A 25,610-nucleotide genomic window follows, 5' to 3' on the forward strand; every position below is an offset into this window, starting at 1 on the left:
TAATCATAATATTTTAAACAATATAATTGCAAAACTAACAAAAGATGCCATAAGCATAAGCAAATGTGCAAAGGAGCATCAGCATCAGCAGCAGCGGCAGCGGCAGCGAAATGATGATGCACAAATTGCCAATAATTCGGCATTCGAATTTGTGAAAATTGTGCAGCTGATTGAGTCGATTGTTCAATTGGATTTTTCGATTATGAACGCAGACCAGAGGAATTCCCAGAGCCAGAGGTAAATGCAAAATATGTAATGTGAAATTTGAGGGAATACTGCCAAAACTGCCTCCAATTTCGATTGAAATAAAGGGCTTTTTAGCATTCTGCTAAGTACACTTCAAAGTTCTTTTGTTCTATTGTTGGTGGCTCATGCATTTCCATACATCCCAAAAACATCTACCTATTTTCCTGCCTATTTTCAAAAGGTTTCCCAAATGTTCGGCGGAAGCTAAATTAAGCTACAAATTTCTTTAAGCTCTTGGAAACAAGCACAGCGAACGGTAGCGTTATCCCGACTGAACAATGAGAACTGACCATCTCTAGTCTCTAGTCATAGGAACCACCGATTAAGTCAAATATTTCAGGAGAAAGTGGGCCTTGCACCAGGATACGCATAGAGCACTGTGATTTCTGTAATCTTAGGCTTTGCAAAAGGTTTTCAGATACTAAGGAGTCATATGAGTAGATCCAAATGTACAGTTCTAACCAAATATGTAAACATTTCGTTGTTTTAAGCTGCGTGCCTTAGTCCATGGAGCCATCGAGTCCATCGAGTGGGCGTCCTGCCGGGAAAGGTATGACTTGGAGAACGACATCAGCCAAAAGGATGAAGTTACGCTTCGGTAATGTGGAGGCCGAAGTGCAATTGATAGAACCTATTTAGCACCATGATAGCAGTGGATCCCTCAAGGACACATTTGTCTCCGGTGCAGTCGGTGAAGTTGCCTGTATTACACCAGACCTATCCGGCCGAAATCCATTTCTTAACGCACGAAATTGTACTCCTGATCGAGGGAACCGCGCCACAACAGAGATAACAACAGTAACTCCCCTCGAGTTGCGGACAAAGAAAACCAGGACCAGAGCAGACCTTTCTCTTTGTATCCAATTGAATCTCTTAAAGATCGCCCCGATGGCGAGCTAACAAGCCATTTCCATCGAAGCTCAAGCAAAATGACCTCCAAGCAACCGACTCTCCCAAAGACTACAGCCGTAGAGAGGAAACTAAGGCCTCCTTTTGGGTGTTGAACACATCCACTTTCACCACAAAACTAATATGTATATAGGAGACGTTTGGGACGAATTGAACCACAAACTCTGGCATAAAAATGTATTTTTTTATCATCTCCAACGAGGTATGCAATATGAAACGAGGAACCAGACCACACAACCATTTTGGTCGACAGCTTTATATTTAACGTACAATTTTAGGTGTGTACAAAGTACAAAAGGTGCTCAAAAATTTCAAATCCAAAGAAGCCTTGTGTCCGATTAAGTGCCATCGTTGTTGAATAGATGAACTGCTCTGTGCTAATCCGCACGCTGTTAACGCAGTAGATATTCCAGAGTGGCACCAAATAGCAGGTCAAAATGGCATAGCCGTGTCCCCAGCGAGCACGGGTCAAAAAGAGAATATCGACAAGAAGCACACTTCCGGACAATAGCTGCCATCGATAGAGGAGCTCCGGCTTGTCCTGCACAAGAATAGAGAAACCGTGGCGTACTCAGGGCTGGCAGAGGTGGGCGGATGTGTGGGATCTTCAATGCTCACCCAAACAAGACCATATAGAAGGTAGTTCCATGCCAGAAACATGACCAACTCCTTAGCGGCCCAGAACATATGCAGCATATTCTTGCTCGGGGTAATCCAATTTGTCTGGGGCCAGGAGATCGCCGACAGCTGCGGAATTGTTAATACAAACTTAATCTGCTTCAAGGTGTGTATCTGCAAACGAGATTCCCAATCAGCTTAGAATTTATCAAACCATTGGTTGATTGTTTTACTCACCCAGTTCGAGATGGCGACTGCGAGAACATAGAAAAACAGTATCATCGGCAATAGTCCTTCCAAGGCAGCTTTGACGCCGTGCCATGACGGTAATGTAAACTGCCAAATCGTATATTGGTCGCGCACCGGGTATGCCCAATCGAAATATTTACGCCATAAAATATAAAATTGCTTGACGAGTTCGCCTTCTTTTTGTTTCATTTTAGCTTGGGTTGCTTCTATTGGAATTATAGCAAACTGAACTAAAATATGGCACAACAAATTATTGATTTATCTTGGCCTGCTTTCACCGATTTTAATTTGAATTTTTTCATGCTGCACCAGCAGCCCTGTAAAGGTTTCGAGTCGAATGCTTGCCCCATGTCATATACAGTCGAATTTCCACATAGCGAATCTCAAGAGGAATTCGTAATATGGAAATCGTTTTATGAAATAAATTCTACACTTAGAAAACTTTGTTGTACGGAAGTTCGTAGCAGAGAAGTTCGACTGTGTGGTATATCAAGGACTATGCCATCTACGACTGCGATTACAAATTCCTATACCTAATGCCTTCGCTTTGTCAAGTATGTGGAGATAGCCGGCTTGCAGCAGTGGGATCATACGAATGATGTATAGCTTCAGTCCGCTGTCAGTGCACTTTCAGTTCCGAACCAAACCCTCAACCATCCTATCCCCCGTGCGGAAAAGTATGAGCCTCGTTCTCCAGTATGTTCTATTGTGATCAGGCCACTATGGACATTCAGCTTCATATTACTCTCTTTCAAACTATTCGGGTGTACTGCAGTGAAAGTCAAGCCTCATCGCCATTTTCATTCTCATTCCTTCACCGGCCATTTCCAAGTGAGTTGCATGTATAGCAATTGGGTAGCCGGAAAATATGCTATGCTATATATTTTCATTTTTACCAGAGCCAGCCGAAAAGTATGCCACAAATAAATGAACAGCCTGAGTTACATTGCCGGCCGCCTCAACAGCTTCATAGCAGCCAGCTTTGTTAGCCACCCTTCCCTTCGAAGTTCGAACCAAACGGCTCGACATGTTCAGGCAGCATGTTCGAGCGGCAGCAGGTTGGAATCCACGCTAGCTAGCATCCACATTGTGGATGGCAAATTCAAAGGAAAACGAAGTTCGTTTCTTTTTTTTGTGTTTGCATTAAATCTTTATTTAATATTTTTGTGTTTTCGGTTTTTCAGTTTTATTTTTGTTGCTTTTCTTGGATTTCCGTTCGTTTAAATTATTCGTAGATTTAAAACGTTTTCCGGTTCGGGGGTTTTTCCATCGTAATTTTTCGTAATAGGCATAACGTTACTTACAGTTTTCGCTTAAATTAATATAATAATTCATAATAATAATAATTATAATAATCATCAGAATAAAGTGTAAACTTGTCCTCAACTTTTTACTCTCTTTCTTTGCTTCTTTCTTTTCTATTCTTTTCTTTTCTCCTCTTTCTAAATGTGTGTTTCTGTGTGTTTCAATGTGGTTTTGCGGTTCGGTTTTCCATAGTTTTTATTTGTATTTTCATCTTTAGGGAGCCGCGTCGATGCGTTCGTTCTTTTGTTTATACGACGAGTATGTTTTCATAGTTTTTATAAAATATCACATTTTAAGCTTTTTTTTAAAGCAGGAAAACGAAAAGTTCTTAACCAAGGAGGCTGTTGGCAAAGCATAGCATATACTGGGGGAATAGTGGGGGATGCAAGCAAAGCAAATGTTTGGCGACGGAGGGAGAGAGACCCGAATAACGCAAGCAGCTTGATCCGTGGCGCCTCCCCATTACCATTACCATTATCATTATATTTATCATATTTCTTTATCTATTTTTCTTCTTGGTTTCACATACATATATAATCTGACCTGTTTGTGCTAAAACATTTGCATTATTTTTACGATTTTTCCAATATTTTACGATCATCTCTTACGTAGTTCTTTCAATTCATTTCATTTCATTTCATTCGTTTTCTTTACTGGTTCAATATTTATTTAGACATTTAAAACTCTGCAAAGTGCAGTTTGGAATTTTAAAATTGTAGTTTCCATCTATGTATATGCATATGTATGTGTGTGTGTTTTGCGTGTGTGTGCGTGTGTCGTTCTGGCGAGAAGAGAGTGCCCCCTCTCGGATCTGCACTGTTTCCCTATTGGGTTCATGGATCCCCATTTTGCTATAATTTCACATAAAATTTGCTTTACTTTGTGCTTCATCGCTCATTCATCTTCTGTATTTGCTTCTACTACATTCTTATTGTAATTCTTGAAGGGAAATATAGACTGTGGCATTGAAAATTGTGGCAGAGAGGAGACAGAGGATAGACAGCCCAAGTCAGGCTCTAAATTTGAGCGACATCCCAACGAGCGTGACCGTTTCACAGACACAAACGAGTGGGAACGCAAACCAGCGAGTGCGCTGACGAAGCGGCGAGTGATTGAAGGTGATTGAAAGTTTCTGGAAATGGATAGGAATACAAGTAGTTCCCTAAACGAAATACATAGTTAAATACGTAGGTAGGTAGCCCTATCTATTGGCATGTTTGTGTGTATATACATATATATCCCATTTATCGTACGCACACAGATGTATGTAGGCATGTCTATTCATATGTCACATACATATATGCATTTTCTTAAGACACATTTTTCAATAAGTAAGTGGAACAACATCCAACGCCAACTGTTTTTTTTTTTGTATTTTTTTCTGTTTTCTGTTTTCGGTTTTTGCTTTGCTTTCGGTATCTTTTTTCTATTTCCTTTTCAACTACATTCACATAAATACACATTTATATTTTTTCCATTTTCTTACGATTTTCTTTTTGTATTTTCATATGCATTTTCTGCTTTTTCGTACTCGAATCAAGACTCTTTAATGACAAATATTTTGTGGTTTCTTTCTTTGACTCTAAGCTTAGTTCTCTTTAGTTTTTCTTGTGCTTCAATTAAATTGTTTATGTGTCAAATGTATTTACAATTCGTTCAACACTCAGATCTTAAAAGTACATACCACAAAAAAAAAACACCTGTTATTAAATATTCTTCTGTTTTATTAATTATAATATTATCATAGTTTATAATCCACAATTTTTACTCTATGTACAAGCATTGCTAGCGTATAAATAATAATAAAAAAAATAAAAAACTCGATTCGTATATATAGTTAAATGTATATATTTTCTGTATAGTACGGTTTATATGTATATATATATATACTCTTATATATATATATGCTTATATGATCATGTTTTTAGACAACTTTTCGTGGTGCAATCTTCTAGATCTAGTTTCCACATTCATTTCAAAAAAATTCTCTCCTCATTCTTCTCGTATTTTTAGTTGGATGCGATTTAAAAAAAAATTGGCTTTTAATATATATATATATATATATATATATTGTATATATTTACATGAATAAATCTATATATATATATGTATGTGTGTGTGTTTTTGTGTGCATGGGTATATATATATAATCTATGTAGATACATTTATAGCGGTGCCAGATCTTCCAGATGGTTAATAATACATATATTTTGAATATATATATTGATCAATTCTGTGCTTAATAACGATTAAAGATCTAAAATGTTCATCAGCCCCAGACCTAGCCCCACATATCCAGGAAAAAAACATCGATATACATCTATTCAACATACAACATCGTTATCGTAATCGGCTATCGTTATTATCGCTTATCCTTAATCGCATGCAATCGGGGAGGGGGCAGTTTTCTGTTCTTTCCTTTCCTTTCCTTTCCTTTCTATACGCAATGCGTTTCCATTCTGTAGTTACTTTTGTTTTATAGGTACCTTGCGTTCCATTCATTCATTCATTCGTTCATTCATTCCATTCCATTCCAATCCCCTCCCACCTCCCGAGTCCCCCCCCACCCCTTATAGCATGTCTGTGAGTGAGTCACATTGCTGATCCTGGAATATCGGGCGGCAACACTCCTCGACGGCATCGTATTTGTAGTAGCGTCGACGACTCCTCTGGCCGACAGTGTGACCGTAGTAACGTTGCTTCTGATTTCTGGCATATCTCTGATATTCTACTAGCTCCCGACCACCCTCCGGATCGTCGTGATCACCCGCCACCACCTCTGTAGCGTCAGCCTCGTTTTCGACAAGCTCGAAAGGATATTTGGGATCTTTGTGTAGGGCATAGCGACTACCTGCCAGCTGCAATGATGATGTGGACGATGACGTTGACGCTGACGATGTCAACGGCTGATGCTGATGTTGGCCGCTGCTTCTGCTTTGGCTTCGGCTGCTGCTGCTGATGCTGTTGCTGTTGCTGTTGTTGCTGCTGCTGGGTTGGTGGTAATAGTGGATGGCATGGCATGAGGCAGTCTTTGAATTGTATTCCTGGAAAACGAACAGAAGACAGTGAAACGAATATTATTAGCAAAATCCATAGGATATACAAATATTAGTTTAAATTTTAAAGAAATGATAAGATCCATCCATCTTCCATCGGTAGATCTCCTACTGTTCTTCTGTTTTATGGTTTTTATGGTTCAACCAGTCCTGGGTCCTTCTGGGGTCCTTCGGTCAAGTCAAGCAATTGACTTTTGGCAGCTTCTTCTTTTATTTTGAACCTGCCCCTGCCCCTGCCCCTGCTGCTGACACCAACTGGAATATTGTCTGCTTTGAAATTTGTTGCACAAATTGTGGCAACAAATTTTGTGTGTTGCTGCCGCTTTTGGCGCACTGCCTCGACATCTGTGTCCATGCGGCCATGTGGGTGTGTTGTGTGTGTGTGTGTGTGTGTGTGTAAATAACCAACATAATGGCAGAAAGGTCGCATTCTCATAAAGTTGGCGCTGACTTCCAGTTGGTATCCTCTGCTCCTGCCTGCCTGCCTGCCTGCCGCACCCTCATCTCTCTCTCCTTCCTGTTCTTCCTCGCATATTATCAATAAATTGCATCTGACTGCCGGAGCAGCAGACAACAAAACGGTAGCCCCGTAGCCCACCCTCACACCGCACCGCACCACACACCACCACCTGCCTAACCCGTTATTAAGTGAGCCTCGTTGTATAGCGAAACACTGAGAGAAATTCTGTTCCCTTTCCTTAAAGCTCCCATCACTCAGAGATTATCCAGCTGAAAAATACATGTCGTGTGCATGATTCTCATACGATTTCTGTCCCCCAAGATCCACAAAAGTAACCGTTTGAATCTAAAAACAAAAGTATCTGTATCTGTGGTTCCTTGCGGATTGAAGGCCATTCGCCATCACTTTCCTTCCTGTTATCATACATCTATTTGCTCAGTGTTGGCGGATGATGGGTTTTTTGGGTGGCGGAGTGGGGCTGGGTGGCTGGGTGGGTGGGTGCTGTCGTACCGCACCTTGGTCTAATTTATTTATTGTTGCATGCATGTACTTTTATTGGGTGCCCATCTCTTGGGCACCCTGCCCAACTGTTGACCGCAATATTGCTGCTGGGAAGCCCTACCCTCGGCCTCTGCCTCTTCCACTGCCTGGACTTTAACAATTATGTTTTTTGGGGTTCGGTCAAAGTCAACACCGGAAAATGGCTGACAATTTGATGCACTTGTCGCCCCCCAAAAGTGGGGAGGGGCAGGACACAAATTTGGTGGCAAAAACAAATGGGGGATGGCTGGAATTTTAAGCCTCAGCTAAAAGGCAGACACGAGGAGTTTTAAAAGCGGCTTAAAGGCACGGCCCAAATGTATTTTGGAATAGCCCGTGAAACATTCAGAGAGCACTAATATCCACCTACCCCGCCACCCCCGCCACGCAACAGTTGTACCCTTTTTTGCCTTTTCCCATTTTCATATACTTCGTTTATGTATTTTTTGTTGTTGTTGCAAGTTTATTGATGTCGACGTGAGTTTTTCATGCCTCGGCAGACAGCAGGGGAGGCCGGGCATGGGGACGATGTGGAGGCAGGGGCCAGTCTCGTCTGCAACGTGACAAAACCCATTATAGATGCGACCGCAAAGATAACACTCGATGGCTTTCTGGCTCGGACTCTGACCAGCCAAAGGTCCAGGGTCCCCCCCCCCCTCCCCAAAAGGAGAGAGAGAGAGAAAGAGGGCGACAGAGAGCGAGCAAAGGTGAGAGTTGGTTCTTTTTTGAGGGCACATAAATTTCATTTTGCAAACCATCAAAAAGTTAAGTCAACGATAAATTGAATGGCTGCATGATTGACTGAATGAATGAATGAAAGAATGAAGGGGACAAAGAGCAGCGGGCAAGGGGGCACGGGGGGGGGGGGCTGGTGAGGTGTGTAAGGGGCACAGTCTGCTGCTGCTGCTGCGGCTGTCAGTTGCTTTTCGGTCATTGTGTGCCTCGTTGCGTTTGCACAGACATCAAAATCCACATAAAAAGAAAGAGACAGAGATCAACAGAGAGAGAGAGACAGAGAGAGAGAAAGAGACAAATGCATATGCAGGGGGTCTGTCTCTTTGTGTAAAAACCTTCAATATAAATATAAAAACCATCAACACAGCCACACAACAACAATGCCAAAAAGTCAAAAGCCGTCAAAAAGCGTTATTGAACCAGCGGGGAGCGGGGGCGCGGGGCAGGGGGCAGGGGGCAGGGGTTGGCACCTTTCATATAAAAAGCGTTCTTTGCTCGCCTTTCTGTCTGTCTCTCCATATTGGGCGTTTTTTTTTTGGCAGCAAGGCGTGGCATGGACATGTGACATGTGTGCACCTCCACCCCCCCCCCCCCCCCACCCACACCTCTCTGACAATGTCATGGCAACACCTACCCCCCGACAATAGTGCGGAAATATTAAATCTGCGCTTCACGAAAAAAAAAAAAAACGGAAAGAAAAACTCGAGGAAGTAAAAATATTTCGAAAATATCCAACACCTGTGGGTTGTGGAGCAGGGCAGGGGGTGGGGGGGGGCGGCACTGGTTCCGGGGTATAATGGGCGTGTTTCAATTTTTATATAAACTGCAATAAACATGAATTGGGTCGTAAGCAGCAGAAGCATTCAGGCGGCAGTCCCCGCCCTCCACCCAGGCAGGAAGGCCAGAGTTAATACTGATTATGTCCCTGTTGGATGTAGGATGGATGTCAGCGGAAGGCTGATCCAGGGGGGAGCTGGAGTGGAGTGGCTCCTGGTGGCACAACATCTGCTATGGATATAATGGATCATTTTGAGCGAGAGAGGAAACAGAAGTTTTAGGGCTAAAAGGATGAAGGCAAAACGTTAGATTTAGCGACTAAAGATAGGGCCTAATCAAGTGGCTTGGGCAGTGTTTTATCATAATTATAAGGTAGACTTTCGTGAGGTTTGGGGCAGGCAATGGTAAAGCCCTGCTTGGTTGGGACTCCGAATGGGTCGCAAAAGCTTAAGAAATTAGTTCACTTGGTTCAAAGGTCACACTCTAGAAATTAAGCAAAATTAAAGCCAAGCCAAGGGCCAAAGTTCGACCAAAGTACACGCATACCCGTACTTTATCAGAGATTAGTTAAGGTCGTAGGGCATTAGGTCAGCCCGCACCTACCTCCTGCCGTCATAAATGCCTTGCAACAAGAAATCGTTGCCTACTTTCCAGCGCCCGGTGCTGTGGCAAAAGTATTGCCTGCTTTTTGGGGCGGCCCTCGTTCGACTGCACTTAAAGGTTGTGTGTGTTTTGTTCCAAGGCGTTTTGGGGACGGGGGCTGGTTGTTGTGCAGTGAAATTTCTGACAGGTCATAAATTGGCACAATGGGTGGGCCGGCGCCGCGCCGGGCGGGGCTGCCTTCCAAAAAACCACCCACCTTCGGTGGAATGCAATCCGTTGCTCTGCTGGTGGGCCCAAGCCCGAGCCCAAGCCCGAGCCCAAGTCAAACAACATTCCAGCGTTTGTACATGCATGCATACCCCCCTCTGTATATGTATATTCCGATGACCATGGAGGGACTCCCGTTGTTGTGGCTGTCGGCTGGCTCTTCAACAACGGAAAAACCAAAACAGAAAGCCCAAAACCCGAAACCGTAACGAAAACGCATTCCCCCCAAGCCCCCTCCCCCCCACCCCACTAAAATAAAATCGCTTGCACAAATAAAGGTGTGAAGCACCAACAGAGCGACAACACGCTGCCGCCTCCTTCTTTCACACACCGTATACGAGGCGTATATGTAGATATTTTTTGTACAGTTAATGAAGCGACCCAAGGACCAAACGACAAGCGAATGGCCGAAACCAAAGTATGATAAAACAACGGCAATGCGAAAACAAGAAAGGAGGGGTTCAAGGAGGGGTTTTCCGAAGGTTTCGAAGGCGAGAGTACCCTTTCTCGTTCGTATAGAAGGGCATCATACCCCAACCCGCGCGAAAAGGGGTATCAAAAAAACAACCGCACAGGGCACACACCTCTTGGCTCGTTTGTTTATTAGCCACGTCCATGGGGTCCTCGCAGCAGCAACAAAATGGCCGCCGCCGACGCGCTTAATTGTGCGGCCAGCAACCGGAAACGGAAACTGATTGTGCGGTCTGGCAGGGCGCCCACTCCTCATTCGGGGCTCTGCCCTCTTGCGATTTTCTACAAATCTCATTCGCATTACGAGCAAGCGAGGCCAGGCCAGGCCGCGATTTTGCTGGCGTTTTTAGTCGCGCTGGCGCTGGCGGCTTTCCAATCAACGCATTTGACATTTCGCTCACTCTTGCCCCATGCCCCCTGCAGCACTGCTTGCCACACATTGATTAAGCAAAGGGAAAAGAGAAAGAGGGGGAGCGGGGAGGGGCAGTGGAAGGAAGGCCTACGTCAATCGGTTTGTTTGTTTGCCAAAAAAGAACAAAAATTGACTTTGAGATTCTATTTCTTCTCCCGATCTCCCTCTCCCTCCCTCTCCCTCTCGTATGTGTTTGCTGTTTTGTTTTTTAGTTCGTTTTGTGCCCTGATTGATGGGCTTAGATAAGGTGGAGGGGGCTGGTGGGGGGTAGGGGGCTGTCGTTTGCATTTAACAGTTGATATCCCTCCTCCTCCTCTTCCAGCGCCAGCGCCAGCGGCAGAAAGGACAACGAAATCGCGTTCAATTGAAGCTGCTCCACATCTCTTTCTCTCTTTCTCTCTCCTCTCAGTTTTTTTCTCTCTCGTAATTGATGTGTCTGCGTTGCGTTTTGCCCCCGCCCCCTTGCCCAGCTGCCATTTTTTCCCATTTCTCATTCCACAAGAGAAGAGAGCGACAGCATGGGAGATTGGTCCAAGAGCTGCACATCTCTATTATAACTTTCTCTTTGGCAAAAGGACCCAGCGCCAAGGATAGTGGTTTTCGGACAAGCGAAAGAAGATCCCAGAGAAGATAAACCCAAAACAAAAGTATTTTTCCCGCTGAAGGCGCCAAATATTGTTCCGGAAAAACTATGAGAATGTTTCACGTTTGCTCTACGTTTTTTTTTTTTGGCTGAAAATGTGAAAAATAGTTTAAGAAAGAGATTCAGCAAGTGTTTTAGCTGACTTTTGAGATTCGTAAAAAGAATTGTGGAATCTTATCATGGACTTTAAATATGAAAGTTAAACCATGATTTCCATGGAGATACGAGTTGAATATCTAAAGGCCTTCTTATATTTATACTCGTATTTTGGCCTTGTGTTCAATTTCAAAATAGTTTTATGGGTTAATATAGGAATACCCCAAACAACATACAAGGGAGCACCAATAAAATACTTGAATATATAAAAAGTAGTGGTAAATGTCAAAAAATTACTAGAAACTTCTATAGCATACCAAAAAATACTAGAAAATATCAAAAATACCATCAGATATATAAAAATACTAAAAACTATCAAATAAATACTGATCAGATTAACTAAATACTAGAATATACCAAATAAATGATTGAAATACCACAAATCACTAAATAAATATTGTATCCGAAAAATACAAAAAAGTATACAAAATACCATCGAATATATAAAAATACTAAAAACTAGCAAATAAATACTGATCAAATATATACTAGAATACATCAAATAAATACTTTAAATACCACAAAATAATAAATAAATATTGGAACCGAAAAATACTACAAAATATAATAAATACGCTGGAATATATACAAATGCTAAAAGCTACCAAATAAATACTGATAAGATCCACTAAATACTTAAATATATCAAATAAATGCTTGCAATGCCAAACAACAAATACCACAAAATACTAAGTAAATATTAAATCCGAAAAATACTACAAAGTACCATAGAATATATACAAACACTAGCAAAACTAGCAAATAAATACTGATCATATATCAAAAAGAATATATCAAATAAATACTTTATATAGCACAAAATAATAAGTAAATATTTGATCCGAAAAATACTAGAATATAAACAAATGCTAAAAACTACCAAATAAATACTGATAAGATCAACTATATACCATAAAATATTAAATAAATACTCAAAATACCAAAGAAATACCACAAAATAGGAAATGCACCCACAAATCTACATATTCCAACTACCTTTATCTGCATACGAAAAATCTTGAAAGACCTACGACAAATATCCAATAAAAATCAATCAAAAGTCAATCGTCTAGTTATTTCCAAAATTAAAGAACAAAAGACTCTCAAATTATGCGACTCTCAACACATTCGCGTTTTCAATGTCAAATTAAAGATGATTCCTGAGGATTCCTTTCCACTTTCTCCACTTTCCAATTATTCAAATGAGTGACACAATGAGGCTGTGATTCGTTTGCTTTCGCGCAAAACCATTTGGAAAGCATATCTCAGGGGTCGTACTATTATCAATTGCTCTTCACGCACGTTTGGCAGTTAATGCAGTCATCAGGGTCCCAAAATCCAGAGCCCAGAGCCCAGAACCCAGAACCCAATCCCACAAACTCAACCCCTCTATCCATACCGAGGGCATCATCCCACGCACCAGCTGCGTGCTGCGTGCTGCGGAGAAGACTCAACCGAACCGAACCTCAAGTCGATAATTTAATGGTCTCTGCCATTTAATCTGCATTGAATTTATTATCTTGGAAAAAATTAATCTTGATATGTGGCCGGCTTATGTCGAGACGATGAACGCGAGACTGCGACTCCGACTGCGACTGCGACTGGGAGCGATGACGAAAATAGCTAAAAAGCCGCGACAAGCACGCGCCACACCCCAGACTCCCATTCCTCCATACCCAATCCCCTCGCCTCTCTTGCCCCATTCTCAATGAGTAATTCTCCCCCGTGAATATCTCATAAAAATTTGCAATTGTGCGGGTGTGCCAGCCACTGCCTTTCGCTTCTACTTGTGCTGGCTGGAGTGTCTCTAAATCTTTAAAGAATTATTTACTACAGTTTTCTTCTTAGACGACGAGGACTTTGGCCGAACAAGGGGAGTCACAGCCACAGCCAGAGCCAACGCCAGAGCCCGGAATGGTGGGTGATTTTGGTTTAGACAACCCCCAAAAAAGTAACAGGAAGGGCGGGGGCGGGGGGGATACACACACATACATATACTCGCACTCCTGACTCCTGTGTGTGTGTACAAAAGGGAATCCAGACAATGTCACCACCAGCTACCGTTGAGCCACCCTCAGAGCTGTGTTATTGCTTAACGCTTGCCATTGTCCTCCGGTCCTCCGGCTCTCCGTCTCTCCTCCTTTCGGCTACGTTACGTTACGCCATTCCGTTCGTGTGTCCATCCGTCCACCCAGTCGCTTGCCTTATCCATTCCCTTGGACTACGGCCTGGCGCCTTGCCAGCCTTGCCGCCAGACCCCATGCCCCATGCCCCCTGCCGCATGCCGCATGCCCAGGCCCAGACTCGCACTCGTACGATACCAGGCCTTGTCCTTGCAAATTTATTGTGTTACCCACGCGACTGCGACTGCGACTGAGACTTTGGCGCCAGCGGGTTAAGGTTTTCGCTTTTCTTCCACTTTGATACACTCGCAAAAATATATGCGGCCGAAACCCTTTGCATTGTAGCTGAGTATCGGGGGATGGGTGGACGTTGGACGGATGGGTTGGGTGGGTGTAAGCCATTTTCTTACTATTCGGTGGATTAAACAGTTCTTAAAAAAGGCCAATAAATAGCCTCATGGATATAATACCGAAAAATATACTAAAAATACTACAGAAAAACATGATGTAACCCATTCAAATAGCAGAAAAATACATGTGGAAGACACATTTTGGAAAGTCCTACTGATATCACTAAATACCATGAAAATACTAGATTAAATACTAAAAATACAAAAAATTACTGAAATCAAGGAGAAACCAATAAGCAAATAAATACTAGATAATAGACTAAGATACAAAGAATACCAAAAATACTACTGAAATACTGAAAAATACAAAAATGCAATAAAAAAATCTATAAAGTAAGGATACAACAAATACAAAAAAAAAAAAAAAGGCACACACAAATTCGAAGAATACTAAGGGAAAAAAATACCAAACCAAAAAAAATACAAATGGACCAGACGAAAAATCATTAAAAATGCAGTGATGAAAATATGTTATAAATCAAAAGATTTCTGTGAAAAATCATCGTTGAGAAACTGGCAAAAAAGAAGATACCGAAAACAAGGGAGAAAATCATAAGAACAGAATCGCCGAACATCAATAAAACTATGAAATGGTGGGCTTCTAGTCTTTAAACTCCAACTGGAACTTTCTCTTTCGGTGTAGTTTCTGGAGCCCCCCCCCCCCCTCCACCCAACAGTCCTATAAAAATTTCTATGTTGGAAATCCTTCCTTCTTGTTGTGGGAGGAAAGCGGCAACGGGCGATAGTGGGCCGCCTACATCATTCAATTTTTAATCAGTCGAAGGAAATCTGGCTCTAGGAATGGAGAAAAGAAAAAAAAAAAATCAGAGCCCTGGAATGACGGGGGGGGACCTTCTCCATTCAAAAGAGCGAAACTTCAGACAAATTTCGCTTTGCCCCCGAGGATCCGCTGTGACCCCACCTCTGGGCGAAGGGCTGATTCCTTCCTGCCTTCTTCTTCTCTTCTTTCCCCTTTCTTTGGGGGGGCCTCCGGGGGCTGTTTAAATAGAAATGTTGTTCATTTGAGAACGTCGACGAGCGGAGTATTTTGGCTTCTGTTGCCGTTGCTCTTCTTTTATTATGGCTAAGTGAATGTTTATGCCCGATTTCCCTGCATACTCGTATGTGGGGGGGGGCTCTCTCCCTCTCTCTGGGTCCACACCCTTCTTCTTTTTTCTTGTTGGCCTTATCTTCATTACTTATATGCGGCATTGTCCAGCTCTGGAATCCCTAAATCGCCCGGCATCGTTCTGTTCGTGGTCCTGGGGCGAATTCGCATTCGCATTCACATTCCCATATCCCACATACATTTTCATATTTGGCCAAAAGCAGCAGCAGACGTTTCCCCATTTTGATGTGGCTCTGATTTCATTTCGGAGTTCCTTTTCCTCTTCCTTTCGCTTGGGTCTGTCCTTCTCCATTTCCCTTCCGCTTTGCCCGAACCATTCTACTTTTTCTCTCTCTCTTCCTTTTATTAGCCGCTGCCGCAAGTTTAAAATGTTTTATTATTGTTGGCTACATTTAAACGATTCAAAGGGACGAACTCCTCCAGGAAGTGGGACATGGGGCACTGACTGACTGACTGTCAAATCGAGTGTGCACAAATCGTTTCAAGATAGAGTTTCGGTCACCCAACCAACACATATGAGAGAAAGGGGGAATCCTATTCCAATGCCGATTCCCCAGATGATGATGATGACGATGACGATGTGATGTCTGGCAGGAGCGCAAGTACTCCAAAAATGTGCACTCCTCTCTGTGAATGGACGAAATTGAATGGCATCGATGAAGGGACTGAATACGAACGAACAGGAATGAATAGGAATGATTGGTCGGGGTCGGCAGGGGTTGGGCGCGAGTGAGTAAGTTCAAGGTGAATGCAGCAGGAATGTCCCTCTGGCTGGGAGGCGAAATGCAAATAATATATACGTAAATATAACCCAGGCCGAAAGGCAATGCTCACAAAAGTTGCCAACAATTTAGACGTTTTGGAAAAACGTTTAGTTCTGTATCGTCCATAAAGGAAAATCAACAAAAATGTTGGCTTAAAGAGATTTTCCGAGATTTTCCATGGCATTTTCGTTTGGATTTCTGTTAATAGTCCCCAGAAGCCCTAAAGAGGCCCAAAGTTAGTGGGAAATCTTTAAATGAATTCAAGGTGAGTGCTGCCTTTGAATGGTACACAAAACTGAATGAATTTATGAGCATGAATGAATCTGAAAACTAAACCAATCCCATAAATAACTTAAGAATTCCCCCCCACAAGCCGCCCAGCCCCCTCGAGTGTGGAGAGTGGTGTTCCCCGGGCCACTTGGTCACTCAATGGACCATTCACACATGCACATTCGCGCATTCAAAACGGGGCGCATTGAATGGACGGTTGAGTTTTCCCCTTTCAGAGCTCTCATGAATATCATCGCCCGCCCGGATCCCTTTCTCCAGGGACTCTCTCTCTCTTTCGGCACTGGGCTCTGCCCCGCCCTGCCCTGCCCTGCCACCGTTTACTTCACATGCTACTTAACACCCGAGGCAAATTAGCTGCGCCTCAGCGCAGCTTCGAATATAAATCAACGCATCGGACAACAAACGCAGCACAGAACGGAGGCTGTCGCTATGGAGCAACGAGACTGTTAATACCCTGACACGTATTTTTCCCCTTTGAATCGGTGGAAAAATGTTCCCCTAAGCGAAAGGACAGGAGTGACAAGAACAGGAGGGCGATTTGAGACATGGCGGGATGAAATACCAGTTAAATACTGAAGAATATCACAAAAAATACAGAAGAGTTACTGAAAATACTTGAAAATAATATTCAAAAATACTAGAAAAAATACCAAATAAAAACTTAATAGAAAATACTAAATAAATAATAAATATACCAATAAAATACTGACAAAAATAATGTAAAATACTAAACAAAAATAGGGAAAAATTAATAAATGAATACTACAAAAAATACTAAAAATACCGAAAAATACTAACAAAATACAAAATTAAATACTAAAAAAATACAAAATAAAATACTAAAAAATTCTAAATAAATACTGAACAATACTACCAAATAAATACTGAACTCCCAACACAACAGCAATTAACTGTCCATGATTTTCCAAAGATTTCTTATACCAATTTTTACAAACTCCACAAAAAATACCAAAGGATATTCCCACTGCTTGCCAGCAAATAATATGATATGGAGATCCGATTCAGGGGTACTCGTTTCAGGTGCTATCTGGTATCTTTTCGTAATTTCAAACATCAGACAGCATACCTCTTCCAATACTCGTGATACCCTCTCGCGCATTATAGCGTATATTAATGCGGGAGTAGGAACAACAACATTGTTGTGTATTCCGGCCAGGCCGTGGCATTTTCGAGTATTTTTCGCAACAGATTTTTTATGGTTCCCGAAACTTGCGCTCAGCGCACCCTGCGGACATGCACACACGCGCAGCGATGCTGTGCAGGGGCTGAAGTGTGGTTGCCCTCCACCCTCCAACCTCCGCCCTCCACCCTCCTCCTGTGGTGTGTGTGTTCCCACCCCCTTGTAGACGGTTGCCTGTCGAATTGCATCGAGAATCCCATGCCATTCCAGGTTTCCTTCTCTCCTCTCTCTCTCCGCACGCACAATTGTGCAAATTGACAGATTTATAACAAAATGCAATGAATAACGATATTATTCACACACCCCGTGAATGGGTAGGGGGAGGTTCGAGGGAGTATCTTGGGTTTTGTCTCGCCTTTCGACAGGCGCCTTAATGGTCGTCGTCTGTTCTGCTGATGCTGCTGCTGCATCTTGTGCCCTCATTCCATCCACTGCTTTGGTAATCCCCGTGACCATTGCTATAAAAATGGGGGCATATGTAGCCGAGTGTCTGATGAGCGATCTCCGGATTACCCCAGTTCTTTGGGTTATAAATTAATTTTTCCTTATTTTTCGGCTACGAAATGGAAGATGAAGCCTGAAACCCAAAGCCCGAAGTCTGAGGCTCAGGGGCTGCCGCTGCCGCTGCTTCTGCTGCTGGGAATCTATGGAGTTCAATCAGTTTTAATTGATTCATTTTTGGAGTGGATGGAGAGGGAGGATTGAGCGGATAGAGATGGTAGATGGCATTATAAGAGAGGGTGAAATCCTCCACATAATGATGATGTTTTTTTGGGCTGTGTGTGGATTGCTGTTGGGCCTCGCTCTCTCTCGTTGCAAGTTAATAAATTTATTATCTTGGGAATGTGGATTTGCTGCCGCTGCCGCTGCTGCCCATCTCTTTCTATCTGGAACTTCCTCTCTCTCTCTCTCTGTGCCACTTCCTGAATGAGTCCAACGGAAGTGCCTCATTGCTTTTGAAACGGAGCCCTGGCAATGGCCCTGACTCCCGGACGACTCGACTCTCTTACGTTCTCGAAAAACAGGCCGCAAATTTATTATGATTAAAGTTGAAAAGTTGAAATTGATGCCGCCCGGAAAAACCAGTGCTCTATATAGATTGCCGAGCCCCCTCGCCCGAGGATGGGGCTGGGTGTGGGAATATTCCACGTTTGATGATGATGGCTGATGGCTGATGGGTAGATAATCATGGAATATGATCTTAAATGACAAAACGGTGTCCCCATACAAACCATTGAATATTTCACACACAGAGAAAGGATTCACAGCACAAAAGGATGATGGGGCAGTGGGATCATGTAACATATCTGAGTTCTCTATTCTGCAGAGGATATCAAGTTTTTACGGGAAAAACCTCAAAAGACACGTATATATTCTATGATTCCATAGGGAAAGAGATTTCTAATGAATATTGTACTATTTTCCATTGTAAGAAAAAAGATTTTCATTGCTTTTTTTTATGCAGTTTTGGCTGTTAAATATTATTCGGAAATACAGTTCTGATGATGTTATACAAGTCATTAGTATAGAAGCCTATAAAGATATCTATTACCCCCAATGTTATTCCAGTTTTCAGTGCCAATTCCTATGATATAGATATCGAAATATTTTACGCATTCTGTGAATGAAAATCGTTTACTTTTTTGGTACAAATTATGGCTTTACTTCCCAGAAAGTAAGTTTGATTCAACAATATTTTAGGCCCTCAAAAAAGTATCATTCCAGCAGCAGGACTCCTACCGAAATTCTGTGATTCTGCGCCACACAAAAAAATATATATTTACGACCCATCAAGCACACTTTTTATATCCGATACTCAAAAGGAGTAAAGGGGTATTTTAGATTTGTGGGTAACATCCAGAAGGAAGCTTTTCCGACCCCATGAAGTATATATATTCTTGATCAGCATCCATAGCCGAATCGTTTGAGCCATGTCTGTCTGTCCGCCTAGAGCTCAGAGACTATAAGAGCTGGAATAAAGACAACGAGACGTCTGTGATAACGCCCGACGACACGTTCTGCACTCTTCGTCGTTCAATGTTAGCGCCGTCTGCCGGAGGAGAGCCACACCGACTCTCTTCAGGAAAGATACCGTAACAGGTAAACCTATATCTAGACTTGGGAATAGGTTCTATACGATGCATAGATCGAGATGTGACTCACCATGACAATAGTCCATTTCTTGCATATGTGACGCAGCGCCTTTTTGTAGCATCACGGTTTCATGGTCCAGAAATTCTTCTTGGGTTTCGCTCCGGTGGACAGTGCCACATTGCTGCTGCTGCTGAGGCTGTAGCTGCCTGCCCCGGACATGGCCACCGCTGTGGACACTCCGCCACCCATTACCATGCCGGATCCGGAGGCAATCGATCGGCCGGAGGCACGCTGTTGATCGGCCGAACAGCGTCGTGGATAATGGAAGGGCGACAGGGAGCCCAGGCTGGTCTCCTGCACTCCGGCAGCAGCAGCCACAGTGGGTCCAGCCATAGCGGCAGCAGTTCCTGAGCCCACCATCATTCCCATGCCGGCGATGCCTTGATCCTCGCCACAGCTGGCCATGCTGCTCTTCGAGGTAGATGTCCCGGAGGCCGTCGATGAGCGGCAGCTGCGAATATTGTGGGGCAATGTGTTGTTGTTGTTGTTGCTGTTGCTGTTGTTGTTGTTCAGGGGATGCTGCTGTTGCTGCTGCTGTTGCTGGTGGTGGAGCGTGGGATTCAGATTCAGATTCAAGTTCAGATTGAGATTGTGGCCAGTGGGCGTGGCTGACTTGTAGTAGCGCAGACTCTCATTGTAGCTGGCGCCGCTGCTGCTGCCACTGCCACTGAATCCGCTGTCCAGATCCCCCTCATCGAACTCCGGATTGATGCAGCTGCTGCTCGTGTGTCCATGCTGGTGATGCTGCTGGTGATGCTGCTGGTGCTGCTGCTGGTGATGCTGCTGGTGATGATGGTGATGATCCTTCAGCTCCATGCTGTTCAGAGTGCTCGATAGATTCTCGAGGCTGGCATGCGAGGCCGAACTGGCGCTGGCGCTGGCGCTGGCCGCCGAACCGCCCAGCAATCCCCCACGGCGTGGCCTCTGGGCGGTCTTCGATTGGCTGCTGCTGCTGGCCACCAGAGAGGATGGGGGCGCCGCCGCTGCCCCCGCCCCCGCCGCCGCCGCCGCCGCCGCAGAGGAGGAGGAGGAGCAGGCCTGTGCCTGTCCCAAGCCACTGCTGCCGGAGGATGCAGCGGAGCTCATGGGCCCCATTCCCATCCCAATCCCCATGCCCATTCCCATTCCCATCTCATCGACGTTGACGGCTATCGCATGGCTGGGACTAATATCTGGGGGCGTTGGGGGCATGATGAGGGCCTCCAGGGAGAGATTTAGCTCGTCGAGCACACGGAAATGATTGTGCTGGACGCGGCGCTGCTCCTCCTTGACGTTCCCCACGCTGGACGAGGCGATGCGGTTGTCGGACAGGACCTTGCGGATCTTCTGCTCGCTCACCTCCTCGTACAGATTCTCGGTGGTGCCGTAGCGGGTGGTGTACGTGTGCCTGTCCCGATCCTCGGCGCTCGGCGACGACGACGTGGACTGTCCCCCCCCGTTGTGTGACGATGATTTCGAGCGGAAGCTCTTGGCCAACAGAGCGCGTATGGAGTTCCTCGGCGGACTCTTCGACGGCGCCTGCATCTGCATCTGCATCTGTCCCTGGGCCTGGGCCTGGGCATGGGCATGGGCCAGAGCCTGGGCCTGGGCCTGTGCGGATCCCTGGGCGGGTACATTCGTGTGGCACTTGGCCGCCCCTGGTTCGTAATAGGCGTACGAGTAGACATGATTAAACGGTGCCGCCGCAGCAGCTGCTCCAACGGCGCCACCACTGGCCCCAGCCGCAGCACCACCAGACCCGCCGCCACCGCCACCGCCCCCGTTGAAGGCCACATGCAGCGAGGGGGTGGAGGACATGCCGCCACCAGAGGCGCCACCGCCATGCGAAGGCGTGGCACTGCTGCTGCTGGGCGTCATAACGCCGGCGGCAAAGCCATAGTCCAGCGATGAGGTGGACGACGAGGACTGTGTGTTGGTTGTGGGCTCAAAGCGTTCCATTGTGGCGGCAATGTTCTTGCGGGACCATTTCACCTAAAGAGAGAGAGAGGAGATCGGTTGAGTATATAGAAAGATATAGGACTGTGTCCTTTCACTTGGGGGAACATTTGTCACATTTTCCAGCTCAATTCCCATAAGTGAAAGGCTCTCTATACGAAAGGATACCTTTCGCTTAGGGGAACAATGGAACTCAATGGAAAGTCCCCTAAGTGGAAGGCAGCCTCTCACTTAGGGGAACATATTCCAAGCAATTCCCCATGTTTTCTTGCCGTATTGTTCCCCCAAGTGAAAGGCTCTCGCCACGTATCCTCACCTGCTGTTCTACGTCCATTTTGTGGTTGCTCCGGCGACTGTGTCCGCGTCGTCGACGCTCCGTAAAGGCCTCCCCATGGCTGCTGCCCAACAGCAGCTGTTCCCCGCCATTCTGCTGTGAGGACGATGACGAGGACGACGGCGCCGCTGGCATGCAGAACTCGATGCTGTCCATGTCGTCGGGAAACATCAGATGAGAGCCCACATGATGATGGTGGCCCAGTGTGGCGGCCGTGCCATGGCCCATGCTCAGGCCGCCGCCATGGCCGTGATTGTGGCCGCCGTGGCCGCCATGATTGAGGGTCATCTGATGCGCCGCCGTGGCCGAGGTGGAGCGCTGGCTTGGATGCCGCATCGAGCCGCCAATGCCACCGCCGCCGCCGCCGCCACCAGGGGCATTGTGTACGGCCGCGGCTGTCGTCTGATGCTGATGCGAGTGTGCATGCGGATGCGGATGCGGATAGTCGCCCGGTGGCGGCGGCGCAAAGCTGGCAAACTGTGGCGATGCGCAGCGATTCTGGAATTTGGATGCTGCAGATGCGGCACTGCTGCTGGCACTGGCCGGATACATGATGAATCTTCACTGGGATCTTCGATCTGGAATCGCTCTCTCTCTCTCTGTCCTTCTGTCGCTCTCTGTGTCCTCTCCCTTTCGCTGGGGAGATTGCTCTCTGTATTTGGGTTTAGGTTTTCCTTCTAGTAGTGGGGCATCATCTGTGGAAGAGGTAGAGTGAAAACATGGCCATTAATCAGAGTTGCAAATGGAAGCATCCGAATGCGCATGCGGGCATGGGGCATGGGGCAGCGGTGCGGTGCATGACTGACATGCCATGCCAAAATCCCACAAATAAAAGCTGGAATTATGAGCTTTACCAGAGCTATCCCACACCCCTATCCCGGCCCCCTGCCCCCCCACCCCACAGTCAATTCCAATTTATTTATGCGAAAACATTGTTGCCACAATAAGTGGCAGAGGAAGAGGAAGAGGAAGCCGGGACGGACCCACAACAGCAACAGCAGCAACAGCACGCATGTAAAACATTTGGCGCTGGCATGCCACCAGAGTTCCAGTTCCCAAATGCCGGTCTATGCCACATGCCCCATCAGTTGTTGCTCTCTCCACGAAATGCCATAAAACAGCATTAAAGCTATTAACAGTCAAAGGAGAGGCGGCGGCAAAGCCAGAAGGAAGCCCAAGCGTGGGAGGAGGACCAAGAAGCAACAACAAAAATGTTTAGTGACGAGTGCCTGCTGCCCCTTGGTGCCTGCCAGTGCCACTGCCACTGCCGCTGCCACAGGGGGAAACATAAATCAATCAGTGGGAGAGTCAGATCCCTTTATGAGTCGCCCTCTCCCCGGGCCCTCTCCTTGGCCCTGGCCCCCAGCGTGTGTCCAAGATAATCCTAGAAGGCAGACAGAAAGACAGAACGACAGACTGGCAAAAACCTGTACATGCTACATGCTACATGCTACATGTGGCTTGCCGCAAGTACAGAGCCACCGAAAGACCAAAAAAAACCGAGTCTTCCTCTCTCTCTCTCTCTCTCTCTCTCTCTCTCTCTGGCGGCTATTATCGGTTATTAGAACGCCTTCAAGGGAAACACAGAAATTAAAGAAAATATAAGCCTCCCTGAAATGGTATTTTTTTTTATGATGAACTCGGAACATTTCGAGGGCTTAGGGGCCGTAAAAGATCTCTTCAGCGAATCTCAATGATTCATCAAGGCTTGCCTCAGAGAAACGTTAGCGCGAATGGGCATGAAAGCAGTAATTGGCCAGAAATACAGTGGAGCTCAGTGCTGATGGCCCTTGTATGTTCAGAGGGGGTTCAGAGAAAGTGTTTGATAGCTGGTTACCCATAATCGAACGGCCACATTCGTTTCCAACGAGGGATTCAGAGCTCTTTAAATGCAATGAAATATTACATAAATACTGAATAAATAATACACAAATATCTATATAAAAAAAAATTCTAGAAGAGAAGAATTTTAATAATATGTACTTTTAAAAAACTAAAAACAAATAATAATGTAAGAAAATACTGAATATATGTTGATTGAAATATACGTACAAGAACGTTCTGATGTATGTATATTTAAAAAATACTACCTAAAAAATACTGAAATCCTATGTTGACTGAAATATGTATATGTATGTTCAAGAAATTTCTGAATAAATACCTAAAAATTCTAAATACATATATTTAAAAAAACTACCTAAAAAAAATACTGAAATACTATGTTGACTGTAATATACATATGGTCAAGAAATTTCTGAATAAATACCTAAAAATACTAAATACATATATTTAAAAAAAAACTACCTAAAAAAATACTGAAACAATAAGTTGACTGAAATATACATATGTTCAAGAAATTTCTGAATAAATACTTAAAAATACTAAAAACATATTTAAAAAAAAAATTACTACAAAAATACTGAAATACTATGTTATATACATATATGTTCAAGAAATTTTTGAATAAATATCTAAAAAAAACTAAGTACAAATATTTAAAAAATACCAAAAATATACTGAAAAATACTATATACTAGATATATACAAAAAATACTAAACAGATACAGATACAATAAGAAAAGCAGTACAAGAAAATACCGAAAAAATACTGAATATACTAAACCAAAATCTAGTGCGATATATAATGGGAAAGCCGCATCTGATATGCGCCTAGTATTACAGCCTTCACATTCGACTGCTTCCATCACGGCCATTACCCCACGTACCATCCTACAGGGTATTCAAATATCCAAATGAATTTCTGCTTCCTTTACTTTACCCCCCGCCCCACCCCTCTCCATCACTCTGGTCAGTCTCTAGTCTCGCTTTTCCCCTGATTGATATATCAAATTGATAGCCATCCGCCGGCTGCCATATAGTCAAATGTTTAGATGGGTTGTTCCTCCACCGCCACCTCCACCGCCACCTCCTCCTATTGCTGCTGCTGTTGCAATACCCAATTTCCATTGCCCCGCAGATACTTCTGCCACGTGCTACCTCTCTCTATCACCCTCCGACGCCCTCTATCTGGTCTATCGCCATCTCTGTTCAAACTCTTAACAAAACTCGGAAATGTTTGTGCCTCTGCGTATTTGCTTTTCCTTTTTTTTGTGCTTCTACTTTTTGTTTGGATTTCTGTTTTCTGTTTTCTGTTCCGTTCTGTTCTGTTTTCTCTCTTTCTCTCTCGCTGTTTTTCTCTGGGATTTTTCTAGTATTTTTTGTTGTTAGTTTTTGTTACGTATTTTTTTGTTTTTGGGCAATTGCATTTGGCATGCAAATTCTAACGAGTTGTTTGTGGTCTTGTCGAGGCGTTGCCAACAATAAAAAATGGCCAACAGAAACAGCAGAAATGGCAGAAACAACACTGATAACAGAGAACAACAATGGCAACAATATGCCGTTTATTTGCTGCATTTGTGCAACATTTTGATACGAGTATTCGCACTGATTGAGTTGCTTTTGTCGTTTCTGCCTAAAAACCAAAGGCAAAACTCCGCAAACACCAGACCAATATCGCAATTGATATGCATTTTTCAATTAAGATTTCTGGGCAGGGATTCTCATAAAACATTTGTCCGTGAATCTCTGCTCTGGCACTGCCACTTTCAAATGATTGCTGGTATTTTGTGGGTATTTTTTTTGCTGGGAAATGCAATTGAAATTGCAATTAAAAGCAAAGGGAATCTTAAAGCTTACACAATATATATGTTTAGTATTTTTTTTAGTATTTTCCACTACTTATTTTGCATGTTGTCAGTTTTTTTCAACAATTTGATTACAAATTTATGGAATGACATTTTGAAATTATTTTTACAGTATTTA

General features: G+C 44.1%; 2 protein-coding genes across 3 annotated transcripts in view; both read right to left on the bottom strand.

Annotated features, from left to right (window-relative positions):
- Positions 1-1,395: 1,395 nt before the first annotated feature.
- On the bottom strand, positions 1,396-2,272 carry LOC108151737. Of its 2 annotated transcripts, none has more exons than XM_033394833.1 (3): positions 2,011-2,272; positions 1,774-1,902; positions 1,396-1,696 (listed from the first exon to the last, which is right to left on the bottom strand). In XM_033394833.1, exons 1-3 carry the CDS (start codon positions 2,209-2,211, stop codon positions 1,430-1,432), a joined length of 597 nt encoding a protein of 198 aa, XP_033250724.1. In that variant the 5' UTR covers positions 2,212-2,272; the 3' UTR covers positions 1,396-1,429. The 2 variants fall into 2 exon arrangements, with proteins under 2 accessions (XP_033250724.1, XP_017136033.1); XM_017280544.2 differs by having other exon boundaries at positions 1,774-1,947; positions 2,011-2,267.
- Positions 2,273-6,282: 4,010 nt separating this feature from the next.
- LOC108157220 (putative uncharacterized protein DDB_G0277255) overlaps positions 6,283-25,610 on the bottom strand; it is a 120,762-nt gene continuing 101,434 nt past the window's right edge. Inside the window, exons 5-7 of the mRNA XM_017289181.2 lie at positions 21,771-22,483; positions 19,529-21,490; positions 6,283-6,371 (exon numbers count right to left, since the gene is read on the bottom strand). Coding sequence (XP_017144670.1) covers positions 19,580-21,490; positions 21,771-22,340 — 2,481 coding nt within the window. The 5' untranslated portion in view covers positions 22,341-22,483 and the 3' untranslated portion in view covers positions 6,283-6,371; positions 19,529-19,579. The remainder of the gene's footprint in view (positions 6,372-19,528; positions 21,491-21,770; positions 22,484-25,610) is intronic.

Source organism: Drosophila miranda, chromosome XL (genome assembly GCF_003369915.1).
Source record: "Drosophila miranda strain MSH22 chromosome XL, D.miranda_PacBio2.1, whole genome shotgun sequence".
NCBI lineage: Eukaryota > Metazoa > Arthropoda > Insecta > Diptera > Drosophilidae > Drosophila > Drosophila miranda.

Excerpts from the sequence above, each read along its gene's own strand:
- LOC108151737 (XM_017280544.2), bottom strand. The coding sequence starts at position 2,211 with ATGAAACAAAAAGAAGGCGAACTCGTCAAGCAATTTTATATTTTATGG. Across the intron at positions 1,948-2,010 it reads CAGTCGCCATCTCGAACTGG|ATACACACCTTGAAGCAGAT; the intron begins GTGAGTAAAACA and ends TCTCGTTTGCAG. Across the intron at positions 1,697-1,773 it reads TTCTATATGGTCTTGTTTGG|GACAAGCCGGAGCTCCTCTA; the intron begins GTGAGCATTGAA and ends ATTCTTGTGCAG.